At 51.5% G+C, this 27,712-nt stretch overlaps 3 protein-coding genes and 1 long non-coding RNA gene across 17 annotated transcripts; 2 read left to right on the forward strand and 2 right to left on the reverse strand.

Annotated features, from left to right (window-relative positions):
- Positions 1-7,258: 7,258 nt before the first annotated feature.
- RETREG2 (reticulophagy regulator family member 2) lies at positions 7,259-13,130 on the reverse strand. Its single transcript, XM_072813146.1, has 9 exons — positions 12,826-13,130; positions 12,432-12,538; positions 11,256-11,286; positions 10,774-10,909; positions 10,279-10,363; positions 9,807-9,950; positions 9,573-9,667; positions 9,285-9,420; positions 7,259-9,025 (listed from the first exon to the last, which is right to left on the reverse strand). Exons 1-9 carry the CDS (start codon positions 13,113-13,115, stop codon positions 8,397-8,399), a joined length of 1,653 nt encoding a protein of 550 aa, XP_072669247.1. The 5' UTR covers positions 13,116-13,130; the 3' UTR covers positions 7,259-8,396.
- A 199-nt stretch (positions 13,131-13,329) lies between these two features.
- On the forward strand, positions 13,330-18,872 carry CNPPD1 (cyclin Pas1/PHO80 domain containing 1). 7 transcript variants are annotated; one of them, XM_072813148.1, is made up of 11 exons: positions 13,331-13,456; positions 13,632-13,807; positions 13,928-14,164; positions 14,576-14,663; positions 15,079-15,187; positions 15,724-15,805; positions 15,972-16,092; positions 16,178-16,306; positions 16,857-16,918; positions 17,287-17,404; positions 17,635-18,872. In XM_072813148.1, the coding sequence occupies exons 3-11, from the start codon at positions 14,082-14,084 to the stop codon at positions 18,178-18,180; spliced, it is 1,338 nt and encodes a 445-aa protein (XP_072669249.1). In that variant the 5' UTR covers positions 13,331-13,456; positions 13,632-13,807; positions 13,928-14,081; the 3' UTR covers positions 18,181-18,872. The 7 variants fall into 7 exon arrangements, with proteins under 7 accessions (XP_072669248.1, XP_072669249.1, XP_072669253.1 ...); XM_072813152.1 differs by having other exon boundaries at positions 13,928-13,989; XM_072813149.1 differs by having other exon boundaries at positions 13,337-13,456; positions 14,071-14,164.
- On the reverse strand, positions 18,090-27,382 carry LOC140625675 (uncharacterized). 2 transcript variants are annotated; one of them, XR_012025008.1, is made up of 4 exons: positions 27,363-27,382; positions 22,573-25,031; positions 22,251-22,448; positions 18,090-20,760 (listed from the first exon to the last, which is right to left on the reverse strand). It is a non-coding gene; the product is annotated as an uncharacterized lncRNA (long non-coding RNA). The 2 variants fall into 2 exon arrangements; XR_012025007.1 differs by lacking the exon at positions 27,363-27,382 and having other exon boundaries at positions 22,573-27,244.
- SLC23A3 (solute carrier family 23 member 3) lies at positions 19,005-27,440 on the forward strand. Of its 7 annotated transcripts, none has more exons than XM_072813139.1 (12): positions 19,005-20,766; positions 20,902-21,059; positions 21,219-21,313; positions 21,531-21,604; positions 21,812-21,993; positions 22,313-22,436; positions 22,592-22,706; positions 23,641-23,894; positions 24,480-24,585; positions 24,877-25,044; positions 26,275-26,370; positions 26,466-27,440. In XM_072813139.1, the coding sequence occupies exons 1-12, from the start codon at positions 20,566-20,568 to the stop codon at positions 26,753-26,755; spliced, it is 1,863 nt and encodes a 620-aa protein (XP_072669240.1). In that variant the 5' UTR covers positions 19,005-20,565; the 3' UTR covers positions 26,756-27,440. The 7 variants fall into 7 exon arrangements, with proteins under 7 accessions (XP_072669240.1, XP_072669241.1, XP_072669244.1 ...); XM_072813140.1 differs by having other exon boundaries at positions 26,335-26,370; XM_072813143.1 differs by having other exon boundaries at positions 26,235-26,370; positions 26,466-26,619.
- The last annotated feature ends 272 nt before the right edge of the window (positions 27,441-27,712 follow it).

A 27,712-nucleotide genomic window follows, 5' to 3' on the forward strand; every position in this document is an offset into this window, starting at 1 on the left:
TTAAAAAAGAAAATTTTTTTTATTGGAGTTTAATTTGCCAACATATAGCATAATACCCAGTGTTATGTCAAGTGTGATTTTAACTTTTTAAAGGAATAGTTGACACACAATGTTACATGAGTTTCCAGTGTACTGCATAGTGATTTGACAAGTCTATACACTGTGCTGGGCTCAGCACAAGTGTAACTAGGAGATAATTTTTAGCCAATATTTTTGTTTCTTGGGTTAAATGTGATGTTTTTCCTTTGATTTCTGGCAGCTCTAGTTTTTGTTTCAAATACAAAGTTTCTGATTTGTATCAATCTCTTCAATCTCATAGATTGAGATTCTGATGCAGAGAATTGAAATTAATTTTAATATTGTCCTGTTTCTGGGATGCCTGGGTGGCTCAGTGGTTGAGTGTCTGCCTTCAGATCAGGTGGTGATCCTGGGATCCCAGGATCCAGTCCTGCATCAGGCTCCCCACAGGGAGCCTCCTTCTCCCTCTGCCTAAACTCTGCCTCTCTCTGTGTGTCTCTCATGAATAAATACATAAAATATTTAAAAATATATATTGTCCTGTTCCTAATTGTACTAGTCTAAAATATCTCTGAACTAGTACCACTATTCTTGTTAAAGAGAAGCTTGTTTTGTTCATTGACATTGTCTCTCCTCCTGAAGTCCGTGAAGTGCAACAACGCTTTCTAAACAAATAAAACGTTAGGTTCAAATTTTTCATCATTTATAAATGATTCAGAATTCAGATTTCTTTTTCTAATGTTGAAAGAATGATTTTACCTCAACTAAAATTCTGTTTTGGTAATTTAAAATATGAGGCTATATGGGAAAACCAGAATACTGAAAAATAGTGCCATAACCACAACTAGCTGTGTAACCTTGGGCAAGCCCAATACCTCACTCAGCCTTAATTTCATCATCTGTAAAACGGGCAGGGGCAGGGGAATCCTACATCAAAATGCAGTGGTGAGGATCACATAAAAGGATATGGGTAAAGCACTTAGATCTATGACTGACATGTGTGTGTGTATATGTGTGTATATATATATATATATATTATATATATATGTAACTTAGCAAATGCATATAATTAGTTATTACTAAATTATCCACTTCCCATGTATTAATACACTGGTCTTTTTTTAAATATGTAGATTATCAGTCCAAATCTTTTAATATAATTTCCAGATAATCTTGGTGTGGTGGTTTTATTTTTTTATTTATTTATTTTTTAAAGATTTTATTTATTTATTCATGAGAGACAGACAGAGACAGAGACACAGGCAGCGGGAGAAGCAGGCTCAACGCAGGGAGCCCGATGTGGGACTCGATCCCGGGACCCCAGGATCATGCCCCGGGCCGGAGGCAGGCGCTAAACCACTGAGCCACCCAGGGATCCCCCGGTGTGGTGGTTTTAAAATGCATCCACAAATGCTTTGCTACTTCTCCCTTCACAGGTGTGAGCTAGACTCAGTGATTTGCTTCTAACAAATTGAAGACAGTGGAGTGTGACTTTTTAAAAAAGATTTTATTTATTTGAGAGAGAGAGCTAGAGAGTGAGCATGAGCCGGAGGAGGGGCAGAGGAAGAAGCAGACTCCCCTGCTGAGGCGGGAGCCCAATGCGGGGCTGGATCCCAGGATCCCAGGATCCCGAGATCATGACCTGAGCCAAAGGCAGATGCTTAACTGACTGAACCACCCAGGCATCCCATAGAGTGTGACTTTTGACACTATGTCAGAATGAAAACGCATTATGGCTTCCTTCTTGCTCTCTCTTGGATCACTTGCTCTAGGGAAGGTAGCTATCTTGTGATGATACTCAAGCAGCCATCGGAAGAGGTTAATATGATAAGGAATTAAGGCCTCTTGCCAACAACAAGTGAATAATTGAAGCTTTTAGCCAACGCCGTGTAAAGGAGCCATTGTGCAAGCAGATGTCCTGGCCCCGGTCAAGCTTTCAGATGACTGCAGCTACCCAGCCCTAGCTGACATCTTCATTGCAATCTTGTGGAAGACTTTGAACAAGAACCACTGAGCTAAGATACGTCCAGATCCTGATCCTCAGAAGTAGTGTGAGATAATGTTTTAGGCTGCTAAGTTTTGGAGTAATTTGTTGGGCAGAAATAGATCATCAATACACTTGGTATTGACATTTTTTATTGATGTATAACGTACATACAGACATGTACATGATTGAATTTTCACAAATTCAACACTCCCATATAACCAGCACTTTGATCAGGAAATAAGACATTACCACTCTCAAGAAGACCTCTCCAATTGCTGCTCCTCTACCCCAAAGGGTAGCCACTATCTTGACTTCTAACAATATAAATGTATTTATATAAATGGAATCATACATTATATATATATGTGTGTGTGTATATATATATATATATATACTTAAGACTTTATTTTTTATATACTTAAGACAACAAAGAATTATCTGGCCTTATTTAAGACTTATTTTTTTATTGGAGAGAAAGAGAGCACAGGTGGGAGGGGCAGAGGGAAGGGAAAGAGCATCTCAAGTAGACTCTGCTGAGCATGGAGCTTGATGTGGGGCTTGATCCCATGAAGACCTGAGCCAAAAAAAAAAAAAAAAAAAACAACAACAACAAACAAACAAAAAAAAACGACCTGAGCCAAAACCAAGAGTCAGAAGCTCAACTGACTGTGCCATCCACGCATCCCATATATCATATTTTTTGTTTTGTTTTGTTTTGTTTGTTTTGTTTTTTGTTTTTGTTTTGTTTTGTTATATCTAGTTTCTTTTACTCAATATTTTATTTATGATATTTACACATATTTTTGTACTTATAGTTTGTTCATTCTATTTAGTTTTCTGAATATACACTTATCCATTGAATAGCAAACTTCTATGTGTTATATTTATCATATGTATTTCTTCCCAACATTGTGCCATATTTGCTTTATCATTCTCTTTCTCCTCACACACACACCATATATTCATACACTCATTTATTCACGTTTCTAAATCATTTGGTATAATTTGCAGAGAGCATAACCCTTCACCTCTAAAATCTTTGGAATGTGTAATTTAATCTTCTCTTATATAAACAAAATGAATCTCAAGAAGTTTCAACTTGATGCAATCTTTTATCTAATATACAATCCATATTCAAATTTTACCAGTTTTCCCAGTAGAGTCCTTTATAGTAACATTTTCCTCCCACTTAGCATTCCATCCAAGACCATCATTTATTGCCTTTATTGTCATTTCCCTTTGGTCTCTTTTTAAATCTTGAATAGTTCATCAGCTTTTCATTACCTTTTATGAAATGGACATTTTTAAAGGGGAGTCAACTCACTTTTCATACTTAAAAAGAAAAAGTGAGATTTCTTGTAACCTTATCCCATTTCTGCAGAATCACATTTTTTTCAAACAAGCACTGATACATCTAATTGGATTTTTGTTCAAACTATTTAGCTGAGTCTAAATAGTTTGGTCAAGATTGTTTTTGAAATAATATGATACTTCTATATAATCGCAGAAGATCAAGCCCATTGGGTAATCTTGCTTTAAACTCAGAAAAGCCTTTAGCTCCAAAACCAACAAATATGAACCTCCAAATCTAGATCATTTTCACTGCCTTTGGCCTAGTCCAGGAACAAAGAGTTCACAAGCCTATATGCAGATTACCTTAATTTAGCTACCATCTGCTCTAAAAAGTAACAAAGCCAAGGTATCTACTCTCAATAGGTATGTACCAATCACCAAAATCTATTTCTGTTGGCTGCTTCAAAAGTTCAAACACCGAGCCTGCTTCTCCCTCTGCCTGTGTCTCTGCCTCTCTCTCTCTCTCTCTGTGACTATCATAAATAAATAAAAATTAAAAAAAAAAATTAAAAAAAAAAAAAAAAAAAAAAGTTCAAACACCATTTAGTTTAGCTTAACATATGTTTATTGAGTATCTACTATGTGCCAGGCACTGTGCTGGGCTCTGGGAATATCCAGATGACTAGAACATAGTCCTTGCTTTCAAGAATAAGTATTACAGTGCAAGGTACACATAAACACATACATCTATGTCTCCTATACCACACTTGTATAGAGAGAATGAAGCTCCTAAGTGATATGTAGAAAAAATAGAAGTACACTGAGGGAACAGTAGAAGAGCAAGTCTGATATGGGGGCAGGTGACCTGAGACATCAGGGTAGTCTTTGTAGATGGAGTATGGCCTAAAGTACATGTTAAAAGACAAGTGAAGGGATCCCTGGGTGGCGCAGCGGTTTAGCGCCTGCCTTTGGCCCAGGGCGCGATCCTGGAGACCCGGGATCGAATCCCACGTCGGGCTCCCGGTGCATGGAGCCTGCTTCTCTCTCTGCCTCTCTCTCTCTCTCTCTGTGTGACTATCATAAATAAATTAAAATAAATAAATTAAAATAAAAGACAAGTGAAATGTTTGCCAAAGAGAGGGATAGGGTGTGTGTTTGTGTGAAGGTCAGGGGTGGGTGAGGGCAGAGTAGCCAAACAGAGGGAAGGACAAGCTGTTTGAGGTAGTGTAAAAGCAAGACAGGGCATACTCAATTTTCAGGCCTCACTGAAATAAATTACATTCTTGTTTCACCACCAAAATAAAAAAATAAAAAAAGTCAAGACAGGCAGGGGCAGATGTCAGAGGCTTTTCATCCATTATCAGGGAGCTTGATGAAAGTTTGTAGGCGAGCCTTTGATCAATATTAAACGGTAGAGGGCAGCCCTGGTGGCTCAGCAGGTTAGCGCCACTGTCAGCCCAGGGCGTGTCCTGGAGACTCGAGATGAGTCCCACGTCAGGCTCCCTGCTTGGAGCCTGCTTCTCCCTCTACCTGTCTCTGTCTCTCTGCCTCTCTCTCTCTTTCTCATGAATAAATAAATAAAATCTTTACTGCAGAAAGGTCATCAAATTTGTATTTTAAAATAATCTAGTGACATTTGGGGGCATGAATTTCAGTGAGGGACAAGAGTGTAGACAGGGAAACTGTCGTAGTATGTCGGGTAAGAGATGAGGAGGATGTGAATCAGGGCTGTGACACATGTGACAGAATCAAGGAATAATTAGGACATCAAGTTAGCACCAGCTGTGATTGGGTGTGGGATGAGGGTGTGGGCCTTCATAGTTGGTGGTGCCAGCAAGCAAGATGGAAAATACAGAAAAAGTCTGTTTAGGGGAGGTGGGGGGTGGTGTGCAGAGTGGAAAGTACCTATGGGATGTTCAAGTGGAGATGCCTAGTTGGAAGTTCTGGGCAAAGAGTTGAGCTAAGATGTAGAAGCCATCATCACGTGAGTGGAAATGAAGCAGGGGAACATGTGAAATTGCCCAGGCAGTGAGAAGCAAAATGAGCCAGTGACACTCATTGACCAGCAACATTTAAGGGAGCAGGAGGAAGAAGTCCAAGGAAGCTGAAGTCAGCCATTAAAAGCAAAGCCATGTGGTTATATATTGTCCTTTCATGATGGAATGAACAATTCTTGGCCTATTAATCCTTGATTATTGTACTTTGAAAGATCATTTATATCTACTCTGTTCTGCAATATCCCTTGACCAGAAAAAAAAAAATCTGCCTAGCACTATTATTGATCAAATTCTTCTTGAAGGCTTCATTTCTGCCCTCTGAAGTCCTACAGGGCACCCTTCAAAGTCTGAAGGCAGCTAATGTGGCTCAACTCCGCTCTCTCTTCTTGGAAGCTTCTCTGTTCCCTCCATAGTTCCCCGTAAGACCCTATGTTCAGCGTTCATCTCTGGCGATCCTTTCCGGGGAACACTGCATTTGTCAACTTGTTCATGAGCAAAGCAAGTCATCTCCTGGCAGTACACTATATACAGGTATTAACTTCCTAGATTTGGAGACTATTTCCAGTAATATAACCTAAAATTTAGTTTATAACCAGTCACCTTACACTATGAGCTGTTGGGAGTATGTAGTTGACTAGAGCGCACTGCCCTTCCCTCCAATGTAAATGTAACCCGCTCTTCCTGCCCCCGCCTGTACTCTACAGGTGATTTTTGTTTAGCCTAAATTGTAGGTTTCATATTTCTGCTCACTTTTCTTTCACTCACAGGGAAAGCTTTCTTGTCTCTAGCCAGGACACCCAAAAAACTAGATTAACATGGAGCAACCATCAGATCAAGGTGAATGTCAACAACTGACCCTCATTGAACTCCAAATCTGTGGCGAAGGTTTTGATCTAACTAAAGCTTCTAGCTCCATCTTCAGACTGTAAGTTTAAGGAAACGGATTAAAGGTGAGACGTAGGGCAGCCATTGAATTTCTGATTAGTTGATTCTATTTTTCTTGAACTTCCGGTTTGTTGATTAAAACCTTTTCCTATTCCCTTCTGAGACCTCTAGATGATTAAAAGTTCATGTTCCTTTGGAGGCAGAGGATGGCCCCAACTCTAAAAGATGGTCTCTCAGGAGAGGGTGAAATAAATAGAAGGGAAAATATTCTCACTCTGTGGAGAGACATAGCATAGGAGTCAACTCCAAGAAGTCAGGTAGCATCACAATCAGGTACCTCACCAAGAGGCCACCTGCTCAGGTCAGTGCTTTCTCTAGTGCTGTTCTTCCCCGCAAAGAGCAGGACCACTATGAGTCCACTCCGTGAAGCTGAGATACTAGATTGGTTCTCTATAGTTCCCGTGTCCTTGGGCATCTCCCCATGTGTACCCTTTTAATGGACAGGGGCTTTCTGTTCCAGTGTGATCACTGGAGTCATTCACTAGGACTGTGAGCTTCAGAAAAGTTAACTCATATGTAAAATGGAGTATCTCAGGATTATGAGGGAAAAAGTGAGTTAATAAATCTAAATCACTGGGGCCCCTGGGTGGCTCTGGCTCTTGGGTTTCAGCTCATGAACTCAGGCTCGGGAGATGGACTCCCGAGTGGAGGGCCGCACCTTGGTGTAGTGGGCCTGAGATTCTTTTCCCCTCCCTTTCCCTCTGCTCCCCCCACCCCTGCTCACACACACTCTTATCTTTTTAAAAAGTAGACATAAATTACTCAGAAGACTACTGAGCACACATATTATGCTTTCAATGCGTTAGATACTATTTCTTTAGTGTACTTTGGCCTCAAAACAGTTCTGACATGGGTGTGAAGTCCTCCTTGTTTGGGTCCCCAGGATACAGAAGCCATGGCTGAACGTGCTAATTGTTAACGTGGATTGGTAAGGACTTCTGAAGACATTAAGGTTGTAGGCGACATAGTAAACAACTGTTACGGTCCTCCATTTCTACTGATTGGGAAGACGAGGCAATTTCCTCCTGCATACACTTTATTCACACATGCTAAATCTCACTAACATATCACGCTGTCAGGGAAGATGACTAAGGGCAAGTTAGGGCTGTTAGGGTAATCCTTGCTTCTGGCCTAGTTTTGCACCACAGTAAATATAAATAGCCAGGAGCAAGACTGGGGACAGGGGAGCGAGGAGGGAACAGAGCAGTGTGGGAGGCAGCTGGCAGTGAGGCAGGCAGGCAGGCGGCAGCAGTTCTAGCCAATCAACACTTTATTTTTCCAGTCAACACTTGCACAGATGTTACTGTCCACGTCCTGACCCTAGAAGGGGGGGTCCCACCACACTGGGAACATCCATGGCCCCCTAGAGAGCAGTCTCTTTAAACCTTCCTAGGATAGTTAAGAAAGCCCTTCATCCCAACAGGATGGAGCTGCTGCTCACTAATGCAGTGCTGGTGCACGTGCTGTGGGATTCCCACTCTCCTCCCTTCTCAGGGAAGGTTGGGATGAAGTAGGGCAAGGATGCAGTGGAGTTTTTGTGAGCTACAGTGACCTAAGCGCATAACCACTGGCCTGACCTACCACTCCAGGTTTAGTCTGTACCACCCAGACAAGAGCCTCCTTGAAGCTTAGCCACAGCCTGCTGGGGAGGAGGAGCTGGCAAAGAGTGCAGAGTGAGCTGCAAAGGACAGGACACAGCCAGGAAATAAAGCAGAGAGGGACATGGGACAGGAGAGGAAAAGGATAAAGTGCCCAAACTAAACCACCAGTGGGACACGAGGACAGAGCAGCACAGGTCCCTGAGGATAGGAGGAAAATAGAAAGGGCCAGACCACCAGGGCTTGAGGCATAGTGGAATGAGAAGAGAGATGAGGCAGGGAGGCAAGTGCAGGGTGGGAAGGACTTCCCTTAGCCCTGTTCACATCCACTAACCCAAGTGTAAAATTATTTACAAACTTAAAACCAATCCCAGGCATGGGTACTGTACCAGGCCTGGGACAGCAGGCAGGCCGGCAGGCAGGCAGGCGGAGGGTGGACGGGCTCCCATCTGACAGCCAGCTTCCCCACACATGCCCTCTCCCTAGAGCAGGGAAGAGGAACCAGGGATGCCCCTAGCCAGGAAACCCTACTGTGCCTGCAACTCCTTCCCCCGTGGCTCATGGCTCTGCCATGGCCTGAGCCTCCTGGTCTGACTGTACCAGAGACAGGGTGTCGGGCCCCAGGGATGGAGGGGGTGGGGCATCGGGGGGCTCTGAGGATGTCTCTGGCCCCAACCCCAGCTCGGCATTCAGCTGTTCCAGCTCCCCCTGATCCAGCAATTCGAAGTCCTCCGTGGTGAGTGCCTCTTCTTCCTCGGGGGCAGGCAGGGGCTGGGGCAAGTCTTGGGGGAGAGGGGGAAGCATGGAGGGGGATGGGGAGGGGGCTGGGTCACTCTCAGCAAGGCAAAGTAAGGGTGACAGGGTGCTTGGTGCAGTGGTGAGGTCACCACTCACTGCCTCTGGGCTCAGTGTCTCCACTGGTCCTCCCGGGGACAGCTGTACTCCATCTGTGGGAGAGCCCGCCCCATTGAAGTGCGTGTTCACAAAGTGAAGGGGGGACGAGAGCCGAAGCAAGGTTTCCTTGGCTACCACATCTTCCTCCTCTTCCGAGTCTAGGTCTTGCCTTGAGAGGGCCTGAGGGGGGCCCAGCAGGTCTTCGGGGGGGGCCGGCTCGGTCTCCTCTCCTTCTCCCAGCTCCCGGCTCAGGGCCTCCTCTGGCTCACTTGGCAGGCTCTGCTGGTCCAAATCTGTGCAGGAAACAAAGGGTCAGGAATGGGTGTATGGGCCTGCTGTTCTGAACCATCACAACAGGCACTCAGTTCAAGGATGAGAACTCAGGACATGGAATACTGGACCAGCCTCAGGTGTTAAGGTCTTTCAGAAGCTTGAAGTCGAATTAGAGGATCAGTTCCCAGAGGAAATATTTACGGGGGTGACAACCAAAGAGCACAGCCAACATCCACAACAGGAAACAGGAAGATCGGAAGGGCAAAAGGCTTCTCATACCCTCGGAGACATCAGTTAGTTGTGGAGTCGTGGCCCGGGATACAGAGAAGCCACCACTCTCCAAGATAGAAGCCTCCTCATCTGACAGCTCTGAGTCTGTAATGGCCAAAGCCAAGGCTGTTTTCTTCACATCCACCTGCAGGAGAGCCCAGACAACACAACAGGTGAGAAGAGATCCAATTATTCAAAAATACCCCCCACTGACTCCCAGTCCCTTGGGAGGTGGCTGCTCTGAAATGGATGCTCCTCCAGTGTTCTACTTGACATCCCATCTCCCTTGGACCTCACCACCGGGGAGAAGCCAGCCAGTTCTGCTTCGCTTTCACTCTCGGTCTCCGCCAGTGGCTCATCACCTCCGGGGGGTGCGTTCTTCCCCTGTCGCTCTAGAGAAATAATAGCAGAGTAGTGACCAAGTAGAGACCGTGGTGGAGGACAGACGTGGCCAAGGAACTGGAAAGGAAGTTCCAAGGCACTTCATGAGCCCTCCCCCAGGATCCCCTCTTGGGTACAGGAGCCCCTTACTCTTCTTGTCATGTTTGTGATGCAGGGCATCAGCTTCTGCTTTCATGCTGTAGTCCAGCTGCATGAGCAGGGGCTCCAGGCGAGTGTACATCCTCTGGATCAGCTCATGATAAACCACCAGGGGCCACAACAGGATGCTCAGCACTAGGGGTTAGAGAGTTCACTCAGAGCTCCCTGTGCCTATTTCCTAAGGGCCCCCATTTAACCGGTCCCTAAACAGAAAAGACTGAAGGCTTTCTGGAGGCTGTACCAACCTCCTCCCTCCACATCTCCTACTCTCCTCCCCAGATGACTCTTCCGCTGTTACTAATTCTCCAGCATCCCCTGGAGATCTCCGTGAATGGACAACCAGAGAGGAAGAGAGAAAGAGCGCACGCACCACCCTCCCTTAGAGTCAGTCAGTCCCTTTAATCCAGTGCAGTAAAAGAGAAGGAAAGGCCTTCGGGAAGGACAGAGATTGAACCCTACTCACAGACAATGTAGGAAATCATAATCCCCGGAACGTAGTGTCCCAGCACAGCCAGCACAGCACAGCCAGAACAAACTCGAGCACAAAACTGCAGAGAGAAGCAAGGCTAAAAGGCATACGCCCCATTCACCTGGGCAAGACACTGCTGCTCAGCTGGCAGGAGCAGGGGTAAGGATGTCTTCTAGGGATGTGGTGATCCACTCTAGTCAAGAGGATGTCCAAGACCACCAATTCAAGAAGTTTACCCCAGACCTCACCAAACACCTATAATCCAAGCTGCCTCTGCCTTAACAAGCAGCAGCATGAGAACATCAAACACATTATTCCCTGAAATGAGACTACTCCTGTACCAGGACACTACCTGTGAATGTTGCCTTAAAAGGCACCAGCCCTCTTCCTTCAGTGTCCATCCAGAGATTTCATGTTCCTCCTCCCCATCTGCCACCCCCCCTCTGTTTCCCCACAGCGCAGAAAACTGTTTTATGACATGGAGGTTACCTGAGCTGGATTCTGCCTCTTGTACTGCAGCAGCTCCTGCAGGTGAATCTGGAAGGTGAGCCAGCTCTCAGCCAGGTATCTGCACAACTCGGGCACACTCAGCAGGTGCGGCTGGGCGCCTGACCCCGCACCCTCACTGGGGAGACAGGACATGACCCCTGGAAGCCTCAGACACCAGCTTCCTAGGCACTCATAACCCTCTGAGAATGCCAAGGAGATCTTCAGTCTAAACATGTGGACAACCCTACTTCCCAAAGGGAGGCTGGCCTGGTCTTGGGAAGCAAAGCCCAGAGTTTCCAACCCTCTGCCCCAAAAGGAGCAGGCACCCAAACACCTACACAGGAACCCAGGACCAAACTTGTTGCCAGTCCATTTGCTATGCTGGGGTCTGTGCTGTAGTGTCACCCTGCAATGTGGTGACACTGGCACCAAAGCAAGATAGGGCCTGGGGTATTTGTCTTCAAGAGATGACCTGCACTCACCTGTCAGAATGGGGCTCCTCTGGGGATGATGCTATAAAGAGAGGAGGGGAAAATAATTGAGTGGAGACATGTCCCGGGCCAGGAATAACTGCCCCACCTCTGCATTCCCAGGGCACTTTATTCAGATGCCAAACGCAGGAACAATTACATTGTTATTATGGCTTGCATTTGTATGCCTGACTCCTTTAAACCTCACTCTTCTTTTTTTAAGGACTTTTAAAATTATTTTTATGTAATCTTTACACCTAACGTGGGGCTTGACCTTACAATCCCAAGATCAAAAGTCACATGCTCTACTAACTGAGCCAGCCAAGTGCTCCAAACTTCTCTATTGGGATGCCCAGGTGGCTCAGCGGTTAAGTGTCTGCTTTCAGCTCAGGGTGTGACCCTGGAGACCCAGGATCAAGTCTAACATCGGGCTCCTGCATGGAGCCTGCTTCTCCCTCTGCCTGTGTCTCTGCCTCTCTCTCTCTCTGCGTGTCTCTCATGAATAAATAAATAAAATCTAAGATTTATTTAAAAGAGAAAGATGCAACAGGAGGAGTAGAGAAAGAGGAAGAAGCAGAACAGACTTCCTGCTGAGCAGGGAGCAGGATGAGGGGCTTGATCCCAGGACCCAGAGATCATGACCTGAGCTGAAGGCAGATGCTTAACAGACTGAGCCACCCAAGGGCCCCTAAACTTCACTCTTTTCAAACACACCTTACTCGTGTTTACATCCCAAGCAGCTCACACAGCCTGACATCTAACTGCTCCAAAAATACCTATTTAATAACACCAATAACAACAACAACAAAAGAATCTAACACTGCCATGATTCCTCTAATATGCGGAACTCTATCCTAAGCACATAACACCTATGAGCTCGCTCAGTGCTCCCCTCTTTACTAAATACATTTTATCACCCTCGTTTCATAGAAGAGAAAACCGAGGCAAACACAAATTGAGTCGCTATTACAAGGTCACATACACGGCGAATGGAACCCGGGCAATGTGGCTGTAGAGCCCACGCTGTTTACTACGCTCACGGTAACACTGATTTTGAGCTGGAGAAGTGGGGGTGCCTGGACGCTGGCGGCCCCCCGCACGTTCGCCCTCCTCCCAGTCAACCCACCCGGCGGGGTCGGGCACGGGGCAAGTGCAAGACACGGCTTGGTGGGCGAAGTTAACACTCACCCGAGAGGTCCGGGAAGAAGCGAGGCTGCCAGAGATCCAGCAGAAAATAGGCCAAAAGTGAGACGCTGAGTAGGAAGAAAGGCCGGAGGGACGACGAAGAGAGCAACCTTCGGGAGAGACGGGCACCGCGGCGCTGAGCGGCTGAGCCTCCCGCATCCACCGCGAAAGGCGGAAAAGCGCCCACTGATGGGGGAACGGGAAGCTCCGGGCCTAACTCGAGACCCCAGAGAGAGGGATGGGCAACCCCGACGGGGGTGCTTCCCCGCGGCAAGCGTCAAGCCCCAAGCCCGGGCACGGACACGGGGGACACGGGGCTCCCGGCGCTCCCGCCCCCGCCCCCCCGCGCGCCCCCGCGGCCCGGCCCCGCCCCCTCCGCCTCCACCGCGGCGGTTACCAGAAGAGGCCGTTGAGCGCGGCCGCCGTGACCAGGCTGTGCAGCGGCTTCTCCCACACCAGCAGCCGCTGCGCCGCCGCCAGCACCGCCTCCCAGCCGCGGAGCCGCAGCCACAGCGTCGTGGCCAGGCGTCCCACCGCCTCGGCCGTGGCCGCCTCCTCCTCCGCCTCGCCGCTGGCCTCCCCCATGCCCAGGCTCAGACCCAGGCCCAGCCCGAGGCTCAGGCCCAGCCCCGGGCCGCCCCCCGCGCCGGTGCTCCCGCCGCCGCCGCCGCCGCCGCCGCTCGCCATGGCCCCGTCGCAGCCGCCGCCCGAGCCCGCGAGGAGCCAGGGCTGCGCGGCCGCCGCCGGGGGCGCGTCAGGCGGAAGGGGGCGCACGCCGCGGAGAGCGCAGCCCCGGCCGCCGAGGCCCGTCACGTGACGGCGGAGCGACGAGCCCGTCACGTGACGCGCCCTAACCGCCGGGAGAGCGCGGCCCGCGCCTGCGCGCAGGCGGCTGCCGGCCCCCCTGCTCCTGCGCAGGTTCGTGGTGCAGCTGCTGGAGTCGCGTCGGCGCCGGGGCCGCGGCGCTGCTCTGCCCTTCCGGCCCGAGGGGGCCGCGGGGCCTCACGCCAGCCCGGTTTCTCCCCCCTGTACGGGCAGGGCGGCTGGGGGGTCCGTGACTGGCCCGGTGTTCCCGGTGCGCTGCGGCCCGAAGGGGCAGCAAGTCGGCTTCCAGATGCCCAGGGTCGCGGGCGGGACCTGCTGCGGCCCGCGGAGGGCGGCGGCCGCCCTGTTACTCAGCCCCTGACTTTCTGGTCCTCCCAGGTCCCTCCCCTCAGCGGGTAAACAAACACCGGCGCGTGACCCGAGCGACTCAAAAACAGCCTCCCCTAGTCGGAAGAGTAGTTTCCTCCCGTCCCTTTCCGTAACCTTCACGGCCAGCGCCTCTCGGAGCTCCTTGCAATCACTCCCTCGCTCAAACAGGAGATTGGGGTTGCGGGGTGAGTCTAAAAATAGAATCCTGTTGAGGTGTTCGCTTTGGGGGCGCGTATTAATGGTATTTATTGAGGCTCCAGAGTCCCAGGCGCTTTATCGTCCCTCGTGATCCCTAATTTCTGCAGCGGCCCCACAAAACACCTACTTGTATGTAGCAAACTACGGAAAGGGAGGAATACGGCAAGACGTAAGTTTCTTCCTCCGCCACCTTGACCCCAGGGCACGCACTGTGAAGCGTTTTTGTATTCTTTCCAAAAATGTTCTTTAGGCACGTTAGGGATGTCTTCAAACAAACAAGGAAACATTTGGCAGCAATTCGTTGTCGCGCATCTCGCTTTTCAGTGCCTCGAACGTCCGCGTCGGTACAGAAGGCGGCCGGCTCGGTCCCCCCCGCGAGGCGTGGCCCCCGGGACTGTCCCCGTCGCCCAGGCGAGGGCTCGCCGCGCTCGGGGCGGTCGGGGGGGGGGGGCGGGGAAGGCGGGCCCAGCGGGCGGCAGGAAGCTCCGGGCGGGGGCGGCCGGCGCTGGGTGAGGTGAGCGCCCAGGCCCCGAGGCCCGCGCCCCGCGCCTCGCACCCCGCACCCCGCGCCGGGGCCGGATCGCCGAGCCCGGAGCCCCGCCCGGGGCGGAACAGGAAGAGGCGCCCGCCAGCCCGGCCCCGCCTGCCGCCGCCGGCGCGAGGAGCCGAGGCCCGGGGGCTGCGCTGGGGAGGGCGCGGGCGGGCGAGGGCTCCGCGGCTCCCGGACACGCGCGCGTTCCCTTCCACGTTCGCAGGGCGGCAGGTGGCGGCGCGATGGACCTGGCCGGGCTCCTGCGGGACGAAGAGGGCACCTTCTGCCTCACCGGCTTCCAGGACTTCACGGTGAGAGCGCGGCCCGCCCCCTCCGTGGCCTCCCCGGGCGCTCCCCGCGGCCGAGCGCGGCCGCCAGCGCGCCTGCCTGCCGGCTGGGTCTGGAAGCCGGGCGCGAGCCCCTCGAGCCATGCCTACCCGAGGCCCTGGCGCCTTGGGCCCAGGGGGAGAGGAACGGGGTAGGATTGGCCTCCAGGACCTTCTCGGGAGGACCTCTCCGGGGGCGAGCCCGTGGTGCAGGATCTCCCCCCCACCCCCTAGATAGGCCGCCGTTGGCAAATAATCCCGAGAACCGGGCGGGGTGGGGGCACGGGCCTCCTAGCAGTGAGCTGAGCCTGCTGCCCGCACCCCACTCCCACCCCGGAGCCAGGATCTCCACCGTAGCCTCCCTTCCCTGGCCTTCACGGGCCACCACCTGCCGTTTCAGTTCCTCCCAGGACACCAGAAACTGAGTGCTCGGATCCGAAGGAGACTCTACTATGGCTGGGACTGGGAAGCTGACTGCAGCTTGGAGGAGCTCTCCAGCCCCGTGGCAGGTTAGTGTTGTGTGATTAGAGAGAAGCATGAAGGTGGGGCTGTCAGAGGCCACCAGAATGACTGGGTGTATACCCCACGAGCTATGTTGTCTGTTCGTAGCTAACTTATCAATACCTGGTACAAGGAGTTGGTTTCCATTTCACATCTTTTTTTAGTTCAGATGAGTGAAACACATCACTGTCTTAGGAATTTGTATCGCTCTTGATTTGTAAATGGGCAACGTAACACATGTATCGCAAATTTACAAGGTGTGTTTATTTTCTCAGATTGGTGGGATGAAAGACAAATCTGGGTAATTTCAGGTGACCCGCAAATAAGCCCTTCCTGCTGGAAGGAGCTGAAAGTCAAATGTGGAATGGGCTTTTTGTCTCAGGGTGGGAGAGTTTGTTTTGTTTTACTGTGGTTCTGTCCCTAAGGCCTCAGATTATACTGATCCGACTGTTCTGTTGATAGCAGTGGGAACTAGGTGTGTGTGGGGGTGAGGTGGTAAGGGAGGAGTTGCTTGCCTATCTGCCGGCCTTTTTGCCTCCTGCAGACATTGCTGTGGAACTGCTCCAGAAGGCAGCCCCCAGCCCTATTCGTCGACTCCAGAAGAAATACGTAGCTCATGTGTCCAGGTGAGCCTGGAATTGAGGCCGGTAGGACGAGAGAGTGTTTGGGCCCCAGAGAAAGGGAAGTGTTTATCTGTAAAGCAAAGATGTAAAGGCACAGGGATGAGCGTTGTAAGAGTGGTAAGGGCTGAAAGACCCTTGGGGTTAATTAGAGATCCTTTCTGCCACCCAGGGAGGCGTGCATCTCCCCATGTGCTATGATGCTTGCCCTGGTGTACATTGAGCGGCTCCGGCATCGAAACCCAGGCTACCTACAGCACGTGTCATCCTCTGACTTGTTCCTGATCTCCATGGTAAGACGCCCCCTCCCCTCCATCTCCCTGCTGAGCCAGAGGCTGGCCCTGAGCTCTTGAGACACCGCTTCTGGCTCCTCTGTAGATGGTGGCCAGTAAGTACCTCTATGATGAAGGGGAGGAGGAGGAGGTCTTCAATGATGAATGGGGAGCGGCAGGGGGCGTGGCCGTGCCCACTCTCAACGCCCTGGAGCGGGGCTTCCTGAGTGCCATGGTGAGTAGCTGTTCTGTCTCACTCGGCTTCTCTGAGCTCTCGTTATGTTCCTTTCTTTTTTTTCCTTTTCTGGTAGTGCTCTGTAGTTTCTTTCTTTCTGTTTTTGCCTCTTTTCCTGGTGTCTTTTCTTATTAGTGGCTTCCCTTCCCAGCCCTTCTGGACCAACCACAGCCTTTGGAGGTTCCTGGCATGGTGAGGCCAGAAACGAAGTATCCCCCACCCCTTCCTTCAGGCCCTACATGTTACAATCTGAGTCAGAGCTTATCTCACTGGATTCTGAATATTTGCCTCCAGACTTACTCTGCCTCACAACTCTGAGCTTCCTATGGGCATAACTGAGGGGTTAGCTGAGGGGCGTACTGTGAAACAAAATAACATGGTGATAAATGAGTTAATATGTAAAAGCTCTCGAAACAAGTATCTGCACGTAGGAAGTGCCGAGTAAGTATCTGCGGGAGTGGTGGTTGTAGTTGGTGCCATGGTCCTGGTTATTCAGTGACTGTGGCTCGTATCTGAGTTTGGTCTGGCGCCCTTGTTTTCCTGCCCACAGGATTGGCGTCTCTATACTGATCCTCGGGAGATCTTTGAGGTGCTGAGCTGGCTGGAGAGCTGGTAGGTTCTGGAGTTGGGGAGAAAGGCTCAAGGGATTTGGGGGCTTAGCCCTAAATCGTAAGAAGGAAACAGAAATAAGGGTCTGTGTCACTGGGGGGAGGGAGGAGAGAGGAAAGAAAATTGCCCAAGATAGTGGCTCCTAAACCTGTCTGCCCTCTTTGTAATCACCTTTGGAAGGGCGGGAGAAGCTCCTTTAAAACACAGATCTCAGTTTCACTCTCAGTTTCTGGATCAACAGGTAGCCTAGGAATCTGTACGTGTAACAAGTTCCCCAGTGTGTCCTGGTGGGCCCCCAGGGGAATGAGGGTGCCACTGGGCCAGCTGCAGAAGAGCTGCAGACTCCCCTTGTCTTTCTCCCCTGCCAACAGTGTGGCTGAGCAGCAGGGACGGCGGCGGGGCTGGTATACCTACACAGACCTGTGTGTGCTGCTGGAGCAACCAGCCTGGCAGTTGGCCCTGGGCTCCCTCTGCCAGCGCCTGGCAAAGGTGAGGATGGCTGCGAAGGCGAGGGGCCTGGAGCGAGCGGGCGGACTGCTCTGTAGGTGTGGGATGGGCAAGTGCTGCAGGTCTTGGGAGATGGGTTTGAGACTAGGCGATGACAGCTCTGACTTGAGTACAAGCTTTCGGACAAAGAGTGAGTGGGTTAAAGACAGTCAGAAGCAGGTTTTAGGGGAAGGGTGTTTGCGAACTGACTTTTCTTACATTCTCTCTTGCAGCTGTCCTGCCTGTTGGCTATGGCATATGTGAGCAGTGTGGCCCTGGCGGTGGCATCGGTGGCCGTAATTCATCAGTCCTTGGGGCTGTCCTGCAGCCCCTCCCCAGGCCCCCCCGACCTTGGACTGGTCTCCAGGTGCCTCTTGGAACCCTGCCTACCTTCTTCTGTGCCACAGTGCCTGCCGCGTCCCGTTAATGTCTCCAGCTGCCTAGATGGCGACACAGGGCTGCGTTCACTCTGGGGCAGTCTTCTGGCTTCACTGACACCTCCACCATTGCCTCCCCCAGACCCTCCTGCCCCTCCCACTCTGCTCCATAACTGTCTCCTCTGCCAGAAGCTCCAGAGAGATACCCCAAGCTGCCACGCCTGCCACCACTCCAACCATACAGTTCCCACTGGGCCCCCCAACCCTGGGTACCACTCCCGTAACCTGGCTCCCCCCTGGCCCTGGAGCCCAATGCTCCCTCTGCTCCCCCAACCTCAGCAGTGTTCCCTTTTCAGTGTCATGGAGCTAGCCCGTCTCAAGTCTTTCATTTTCCCAGGCTAGGCGGGCCTCCGAGGAACACACTAAGAGGATCTGGGAGTCCCTGAGAACCTGGAGGGGCAAAGCTTGATTTAGATCCTCTCTACCTCTCTGGGTCCTTGGCTGGTCCCTGTCCTCCTAGGCGAGGGAGCTTAAGGGGCTATGGGGCCGAAGGACTGAAGGTCACTCACTCTCAGTGGCTGGCTGCTTGGCCAGGGCAGTGATGATACCAGGGAAGGCTGCAGGTTGGTGACCAGGGCCATGTCACGACCAGGGCCTTGTCACAGCCAGACCAAGAAGATTCCTTGTCTCTCTACCTCCCTCGGTTCTAAACTTTGGCTTTTAAGGATGGAAGGGGAAAAGTGGGGTGAGGGAGGGAGGAAAAGTTGACTGGGGGCCTGTGTGATGTCCCTGAAGCAGGAGAGTCAGGGACTGATAGGGCCAAGGTGGATCTGCCGGGGGAAGCCGGGGTGAGGTGGGGAACCCTCTCCACACCCATCCCTCGGATGTAGCCTCAAGGAGCCAGGGACTGCTGGGACCTTCGGCCTTTCCCTTTTGTCTTCCAACCTCTTCTTAGTACCTTGCTCCTGGGCTTCCCCTCTTCCCCTGGTTCTTCTCCTGGGTGTTCTCTTCACAGGCCTCTGTGGCCACTGCTTTGTATCTGGGTTTTTCACGCTTTTGTAGAACTGAGGTTTCAATAAACAGTTTCAGTTGCACGGCCTGGATGTTTTTCTTCTGCGGCAGCCCTAGCAGAATTTCCCCCTCGTCTCTGTGTTCTAAGCCTTTCTACTTCCTGAGCCCATTATCTTGCAACTCATTCTCTAAGGGCCCCATTTTAGAACTTCCTGTTTGAGGGGTGCCTAGGTGGTCAGTGGGTTGGGCGTTCAACTTTTGGTTTCGGGTCAGGTCATGATTTCAGGGTCCTGAGATCGAGCCCTGCATTGGGCTCCATGCTCAGCGAGGAGTCGGATTGAGAGTCTCTCTCTCCCTCTCCCTCTGCCCATCCTCTGTTCTAGCATGCATGTGCGTGCAGTCTCTCTGTCTCTTTCTAAAATAATTTTTTTTAAAAAAAAACGTCTGTATTGTTTAATGGTTACAGGCTTCCATTTCCAACGTCCCCTCATCCCTGCTTCCAGCACCCTGGGGCCCCTGGTGTTGCTTGACTTGGGTCCTCTGGGATGCCTGAGGTGGGCCCTGTCCTTGTGGATCCTTAGAGGCCAAGATCAGCATCCTCTCTCTACCCTGACTTCCAGTCTCCTCTGACACATGGTAATGGTGGTGTTAAGAGGAGTCCAAGGCTGAGTTATCATTGGAGGAAGGATAACCCTTCTGGCACCTGGACTGAGGGCATTTGGGACAGGTAGTACTGCCCCCTAGGGGGCATTCTGGTAACTTACAAGGCATTTTTTGAGGCAAAAATGTGAAGGGATGCTGCTGGCATTTAGCTGTTATGTGCAGGATGCTAGGCAACCTGAACTGCTTGAGACTCTTCCCTTATTATGAAGAATTCTCAAGGCAACTCTTGAATGACCCACTGGACATCATAGATATGAAAAGCCTGTTTATGTGAGCCTAGAACTTTTTAGCACGTAAACACGAGATAGTTTGCACATTTTGAAAAAGACTGTTTGCCAGGAATGTACCTACGTGTAAATTAAAACTGGACTTTGCTTGGTTCAGCACTTTGCCAAGAACTTGCTCGTTATTTTGGAACATCAGGTCACCAATGGCAGCGCGGCTTGTGGCATGTGAGTCACCAGGAAAGCACCAGTATCAGTGGGCATTGTAGACACCACATCCACGGTGATTCGACATGCGGGCTGGCAGTGCATTACATTGTCTCCTTGTTTAGCTGGGCCCAAGCTTTCACATATGAGATACTTGTTATCAATCACCTTTATTTCTCCTTTCTGTTACGGTGAGGATATTACACGGAGTTGTGGTCACTGTCGCCACGTGCCATGTATGGATATTACCCATGCATTTCCTTTCTGGGGAGTCCTGGGGGCTGGACTCCGAAAAGGCTGAAAACTGGTGTAACACTGATCTTTCCAGTTGCTGGTGGTGAGGAGGGAACACTGTAAAACTTCCCCAGGATCTTTGATAAGTCTTCTCCCCACCCCTGCTCTCCGCATTGCAGAGCGTGGAACAGGGGATCTAGATGGAGATTCTTGGGGGGAGGGGTCTAGAATGTGGTTCCACAGTTAATGGGTGATGGAATTTGCACAACAGCTGGGCAAAGGTGAAAGGGCCTGTCCTGCCCCAAATCCCTCACCCCTTCGCTCCGCTTCACTGACACCTCTACCCCCTCCTCACACCAGGCAGCTAACTTCATCCAAACTCTGACCTCTTACACTCTCTACTTAACTCTGGCCCAGGACAGCCAAGACAAGAAGAGAGCAGGGCTGCATGAGCCGATCACCCCACCATCCCATCCAACTCCGATCCATGGACCTGCAGGATGCCCTGGCTCCTCTGCCATTGTCGTCGTCACCACTGCCACCACCGCTGCCGCCACCACAATCTGCTGTCCAAAATCCCTCCTCTCACCTTTGGGCTTCTCAGTGTGGGCCTCCTCCCTGGGGCCTCAGCTGTCTTCTGGCTCTGCAGGTAGGAGCAGAGGTGTAGGAGTTGGTGCTGGCTGAAGAAGAGTTCTGGGGGGATAGGTGTGACCTGAGAAGCCCTCTGGCAAGGGGTATTTCCACTTTTTCCTGAAGACCACCCATCCCATTCCTCCTCCTGCAGCATATCTTGGTCCTGGCTTCTCTGCTCTGTGCCTCCCACCTGCTCCTGCTTCAAGGACTCCCGCCAGGAGAGCTCTCTTCCTCCCCTGCCCAGCTCTTGGCCTCCAGCTTCTTTTCCTGTGGTGTGTCCACCATCCTGCAAATTTGGATCGGCAGCAGGTGAGGGGAACTCCCTGAAGAGAAGGGGGCGGGGTCCCACGTGTGTGTGTGTGTGTATGTGTGTGTGTGTGTGTGTGTACTCGTGTGAGTGTGGGAGAGGCCTGAGGAGTCCTTTCAGCTGCTGCGTTTCCAGACCTGCCAGGGCTGCTGTTCCTACAGGCTGCCTCTTGTCCAGGCTCCATCCTTAGAGTTCCTTGTCCCTGCTCTGGTGCTGACCCAGAAGTTACCTCTGGCCATCCAGACCCCTGGAAACTGTGAGCACAGAGCCAGGGCAAGGGGTGAGGGTGGGGTGGGGTACCAATCTGAGCCTCCGGGTGTACGTGGGTGCTGGATTGAGAGCAGGCGGGGATGGGAACCACCAGGCTGTGGGGGCTTGGAGCTGTGCCAAGCACCAGCTAGGACTGTAGAACACTGGGGTTCTGTCCCGCTTACCGCTGTCCTCTCCACACCCCCAACTTGTCCCTGTCCCAGCCTCCCTTGTGCTGCGCCGGTGTGGGGGGCCTGGCTGCCCTGGCCTGGCGCTCTGGAACACTTCTCTCCGAGAGGTGAGTGCCTGGGGATGGAGGGCAGGAGGGCTGGAGGTGATGGCAGGGAGGAGGAGGTTCTTGTTTCCAGCTGGTGGGGACTGAGATGGTCTGGGGGAAGGAGCGAGGGCAGAGGCCCACCCCTAAGAATTCATCAAGAAGTCCAGGCCTAAGTCAACTCCGTTGAGCAGAACGCTCCCCCTTTGTTCTTTTTCTTGGCTCCTCCAGGTGTCCGGGGCTGTGGTGGTATCTGGGCTGCTGCAGGGCACGCTGGGGCTGTTGGGGGGTCCTGGCCACTTGTTCCCCCACTGTGGGCCCCTGGTGCTGGCCCCCAGCCTGGTGGTGGCAGGGTTCTCTGCCCACAGGGAGGTGGCCCTCTTCTGCTCTACTCACTGGGGCCTGGCCTTGCTGTACGTAAGTCCTGAGAGGTGTGGGGTGGTGACCAGAGGGCTGTGCGGGACCTGGGGGGCGGGGGGAGAGCAGCTGGCCCTACCCAACTCAGCAGCCATCTGAGCAGGGCCAGACTCTTGTGGATTTGGAGTCCAGGATTTTGGCTGGATTCGTTTGGTCTCCCTGGCTTTTACACTATCCCCCGCTAACCTCCCCCCAAGACATCCTCCTTCCTCTCTTCTCTGGGACCCCTTTTAACGAATTATTCCGTTCTTACCTCTATCACCCGACACAGGAGGCCTGCTTCCTCTTGCTCCTAAAACTCCTTCTCTCTCCTAGGCTTATCCTGCTCGTGGTGGTCTGTTCTCAGCACCTGGGCTCCTGCCAGGTACCCCCGTGCCCCTGGCGGCCAGCTTCAAACTCTTCACCCCACACTCCCATTCCTGTCTTCCGGCTCTTCTCGGTATGTGAGAGTCTGGCCAGGGGCAGATGAGGGGAGAAGGAATGGCATAGAATGCTCGCTCAGCCTGCTATCTTTTAGCTTCTGTCTACCCCTCAAAGGCTGGCCTGGAAGGTTCTGGGGAGGGGTTCTTTCCTACCTCAGTTTTTGCCCCTCAGGTACTGGTGCCGGTGGCCTGTGTGTGGATCATCTCTGCGCTTCTGGGGCTGCGCCTCATCCCTCTAGAGCTGGCTGCATCCCCCAAGGCACCATGGGTCTGGCTGCCTCACCCAGGTAGGTTCGTTCTTCGTCCTCCATCCTCATTTCTTTGGACTCAAGATTTAGGGAATTTCATTTCTGAATTAAATCCTGTGTTTTCTCAAAACACACGGGGGAGAGAAATTGCCAGTCTGAGGGGGGCAATGGCAGCCCCTTGCCACGGGTGTTTTTTGGGGGTGTGAAGAGACATCTGCAGGCCCACCGCTCCCTGTTGATACTCCTTACCCAACTTACACCTTTGTGCTACCTCCCCCCACAGGCATTTGAGTTGGTGACCTACATATACAAATTGCTTTTGAGGCGTTGTGTACAAAAGTTGTTCATTCGTCGATTTAACAGAGGTCTGTGGTGTGCTGATTTTGTGCTGGGCATGTGATAGGGGACGTGGTGATAAATATGACACAGTACCGATACCCCTGAAGCTTATATCTGCTGGGGAATGCAGATCCTGATTAAATAGTCACCCAAGTAAATGTAAAATTGCATGTGGCAGGTGTGATAATGGGGAAATACCTTGTGTAATGACAGCTTATCATGGAGACTCTGTATTTGAGACATCAGGAAAAGTATTCTTGAGGAAGTGATCTCTGAGCTGAGATGTGAGAGATGAGTAGGAGCTAACAGAGTGAAGGCCAGGGAGAAGAGCGTTCTAGGAGGGAGAACAGCACATGCAAAGGCCCTGTGGTAGCCAGCAACACACCTAGTACAAAGGGCCTGAAACAAGGCCAGTATATCTGGAGTGAAGGGAGTGAGGCAGAGTGTGGTGAGACATGACGCCTTGTAGACCATGGTAAAGGGAAGAGTTTCTCCTGGGTTTATTGGTTTTGTCGCAAGAGATTGTCTTCAAAGACAATGGGGTCTCAAGGATTCCTGTGGCACAAAACCTTGGAGGCAGGGAGGTGCTCCAGCCTTGGGTCTGGCCCCAACACAGCTCTTTCTCCCTCCCCAGCTGAGTGGACCTGGCCCTTGCTGACACCCAGGGCTCTGGCTGCAGGCATCTCCATGGCTTTGGCAGCCTCCACCAGCTCCCTGGGCTGCTATGCCCTGTGTGGCCGGCTGTTGCAATTGCCTTCGCCCCCTCCACATGCGTGCAGCCGAGGGCTGAGCCTGGAGGGTCTGGGCAGTGTGCTGGCCGGGATGTTGGGGAGCCCAATGGGCACTGCATCCAGCTTCCCCAACGTGGGCACAGTGAGTCTTATCCAGGTATGTGTGTGAGGGTGGGGGCAGGGGAGCAGGAGATGTGGGCGATGGGGGGACACTCGTGCCGCCTGGTTGCCACCTGCATCCTGCACTCTGTCACGCTCGCCACCTCAACTATCTCATTTAGGGAGGTGCCTAGAAGTGGAAAGGGGCTAGGAGTGTGAGGAAGACACTAAGCCACCGTTCCATTCCTTCTCTTCCTTGGGCTGGGAGTTGGTGAGATCAAGTCTTATAAAGTCCCTGCTCTCTTGGGCACTTCAGAGAGGGAAAGGCAGACAATTTAAGGAAAAATGTAAGATAATTTCAGAGTGATAGGTGCTATCAAGAAAACAAAGCGGGGAAAAAAAAAAGAAAACAAAGCAGGTAAAAATTAAAAATAAAGTCTTTAAAAACAAGAAAGAAAACAAAGCAGGGTAGTTGTGGGATAGTGGTTGAGAAAAGGAGGACCCTTCAGGTAGAGTCCTTCTTGGACTCTTGGGTCCCATTTGAGTTGGGATCCAAATGATGAGATGGGCCAGCCAGGCAAAAACTTTGAAGAGTTTTGTTTGAATAGGTGGCTGTGTCTTCCAGCATGTCTCCTCCCCCTAGGCGGGATCTCGGAGAGTGGCACACTTGGCGGGGCTGCTGTGCGTGGGGCTTGGGCTCTCCCCGAGGCTGGCCCAGCTCCTCACCGCCATCCCGCTGCCTGTGCTTGGTGAGTGGACGTATCAGCGGGTCTGGTATTGAACCAGCACTCCCCTCCCCCTCCAGGATGGCCCAGCTGGTTGCTTGAGGCTGGCTGGCACCCTCTCTTTCTGAACAGCCCCCCTGACACGGATAGCAGTGAGCTATCATTTTCCCCAGCCCAACGTCTTGGCCTCTTCAGTGGGCTTTTGGCGTAACTGGAAAATGAGTTGTCTGTCTCCATCCCAACCTGCCCCGCCCCGCAGTCCTCCCTGCCCTGCCAGCCCTTCCCAACCCCCTTGGTTACTTCCCTACGAGACAGGTGGGGTACTTGGGGTGACCCAGGCCGTGGTTCTGTCTACTGGATTCTCCAGCTTCCACCTGGCTGACATTGACTCTGGGCGGAATGTCTTCATTGTTGGCTTCTCCATCTTCATGGCCCTGCTGCTGCCAAGATGGCTTCGAGAAGCCCCGGTCCTGATGAGCACAGGTGGGAGGAGGAGGGATGGGAAGAGGAGGAGACCCAGGGCTGGAGGCTTCGGGGCTTGGAGGCTCTGTGGACTCCAGGTCCCACACCCTTTCCTAGGCTGCGGTGTAAATAGTTCATCCCTTCGTATAGCAAATATTTATCAAGCATCAGATAAGCCCCTTGGGATACAAAGGTGCCTCCAGAGGTTACAGTCTAGTAAAAGAGAGAAGAGCTATGTACAACTATAACAGGAAAGGGTCAGATAAGGAGCTGGGGTGCTCAGCGGTGAGAGAGAGTTTCTGTTTAAGATGATCCAAGTTAGGTTTTACGGAGAAAGTAACATTTTGCTGGTTTGAAGGATGGTAAGATCTGAACGTACTTAGTGAGAGGAAGCTTGTTTCCGATGGGGGAGCCATCATAAACAACAACCTAGATGTAAGAAGTCATAGGGTATGTCCAGGGAGCAGCAAATACCTTAGTTTGTTAGTGCAGCCTAGCTAATAGCAGTGGCACTCAACAGGAGGATTTCCCCCTGCAGGAAATATCCAGAGACATTTTTGGTTGCTACAAAAAAAGGAGGAGATTGTTATTGGCACTTAGTAGGTACAGGGATGATGTTAAGCATCCTACAATGCACAAGACAGGCCCCCTCAAAGAGCTATCTGGTCCAAAATGTCAGTAAGTATTGAGGTTGAGAAAACCAGGCTAGAGCATGGAAGGTAAGAAGTGGGGAGCAAGATTGGGGCATTTATATATTTATTTGTAAGATCGATTTATTTTTATTTTAGAGAGAGGGAGAGAGAAGGTGCTAGTGGGGGAGGGGCTAAGGGAGAGGGAGAGAGTCCACAAGCAGACTCCCCATTAAGCTGGGAGCCTGGGAGCAGGCTTGACCCCAGGACCCTGAGATCATTATCTGAGCCAAAACCGAGGGTCGGCTGCTTAATCAAGTGAACCATCCAGGTGCCCCATGGTTGGGGCTTTTAATATCAAACTTTCCAGAGCCTGGAACTATCAAAATATATCTGGAGGGCCTGTGGATGGTCAGAAGACAGGATGATGGGCTGGGATCTTGTGGGAAGGGCCTAGATGAGGGAAATACAGAGTTGGGGGGCAAAGGCCGGGGGAGACGAGATAACAATTCAGAAAGACCTGTTCTCAGCCTGAGATTTAGATTTAGGTATAGAAATAGAAGATTCTTTGACCCTGCATAGGATCAGAGTTCCCCTCCTGCCTGGCCCCAACCCTCTGTAGGCTGGAGCCCCTTGGATGTGTTACTGCGCTCGCTGCTCACAGAGCCCATCTTCCTGGCAGGACTCTTGGGCTTCCTCTTAGAGAACACCATTCCCGGTAAGTTGAGGCCAGGCCCCAGCACAGTGGGGGAGTAGCCAGGATGTTCTCACTCCCTGGATGGGGCAATGGCCTGACCAACGTTTCTTTTGCAGGTACAAGGCTTGAGCGAGGCCTAGGTCAAGGGATGCCATCTCCTTTTGCTGCCCCAAAGGCTCAGATGCCTGAGAAGTCCAGGGAGAAGGGTGCCAAAGAGTACGAGCTTCCTTTCCCCATCCAAAAGTTGCATCCCTGCATCCCCCAGCCCCTCCGTTGCCTCTGCCCGCTGCCTGAAAACCCTGGGAATGAGGAAGGAGGGCCCTCTGAGCCAGGAGAGACAGCCGACTTGTTGCCTGGCTTTGGGGAGCAGTGTCCTGAGTCTAGCAGAGAACTTGGGTCCCAGTGATTACCAGGACTCCTATTCCTGCCCTGGTTAGTTTAGCCCTAACTCCCAGCTTGCTGGAGACTCAGCTCCCAGGTTCTAATTTCTCCTAGAAAGAGGTGTAGAGGTGTGTGTGTGTGTATGTGTGTGAGAAATGGGCCCATCTAAAGCTCATTTCTCGATAGGTGTGTTGCCTTTCCTTCTTTTAATTAGGCCTAACTTCAGGCGGGGGCCATGGTTTAGTGGGCCAGGAATGAACGAATGAGATTCTGCATGTTGAACTATCTATAGTCGAACCCCAGCATTCACTTAAGAAATATTTATTGAAGGCCTCCCATGGGACACCCAGGTGGCTTGGGGGTTGAGCGCCTGCCTTCAGCCCAGGGTGTGATCCTGGAGTCCAGGGATCGAGCCCCACATGGGGCTCCCTGCAGGGAGTCTGCTTCTCCCTCTGCCTGTGTCTCTGCCTCTCTCTCTCTCTCTCTCTCTCTCTCTCTGTGTGTCTCTCATGAATAAATAAAATCTTAAAAAAGAAAAAGAAAAAGAAAAAGAAAAAAGGTCTTCCATGTGCAAGGTCCTGGAATTACAGATATGGATAAAACACAGTCCCTGCCTTCTTTAAGGTACTTACCATTTAAAAAGACTTATGTAATCACTAACTAAAATTTAAGGCAAAAGGCAGTCTATAATAAACATTAAAACAATGCTATGGGAGCAAAAACGAAGCAACAATGAATTCTGACCATGGATAGGGGCAAACAAAAGCAGCACCGAGGCTGGCCTCGACACGAGGAGGATTTTGGGTTGTGGAAAGTGAATGTGGAGACTATTTCAGGCCCAGGTATTCAGCAGAAACAGAACCATCAGTTGTACAGAGCAGATAATGAGTTGTGGGGCTTCAGGTTTCTCCGTGGTGAGGGGGCACGCGCATGGGGTTAAGCGGAAGGAGAAATATGGGATGAAGGCCGACCGTGGGGTTTG

Source organism: Canis lupus, chromosome 36, assembly GCF_048164855.1.
Source record: "Canis lupus baileyi chromosome 36, mCanLup2.hap1, whole genome shotgun sequence".
NCBI classification, from domain to species: Eukaryota; Metazoa; Chordata; class Mammalia; order Carnivora; family Canidae; genus Canis; species Canis lupus.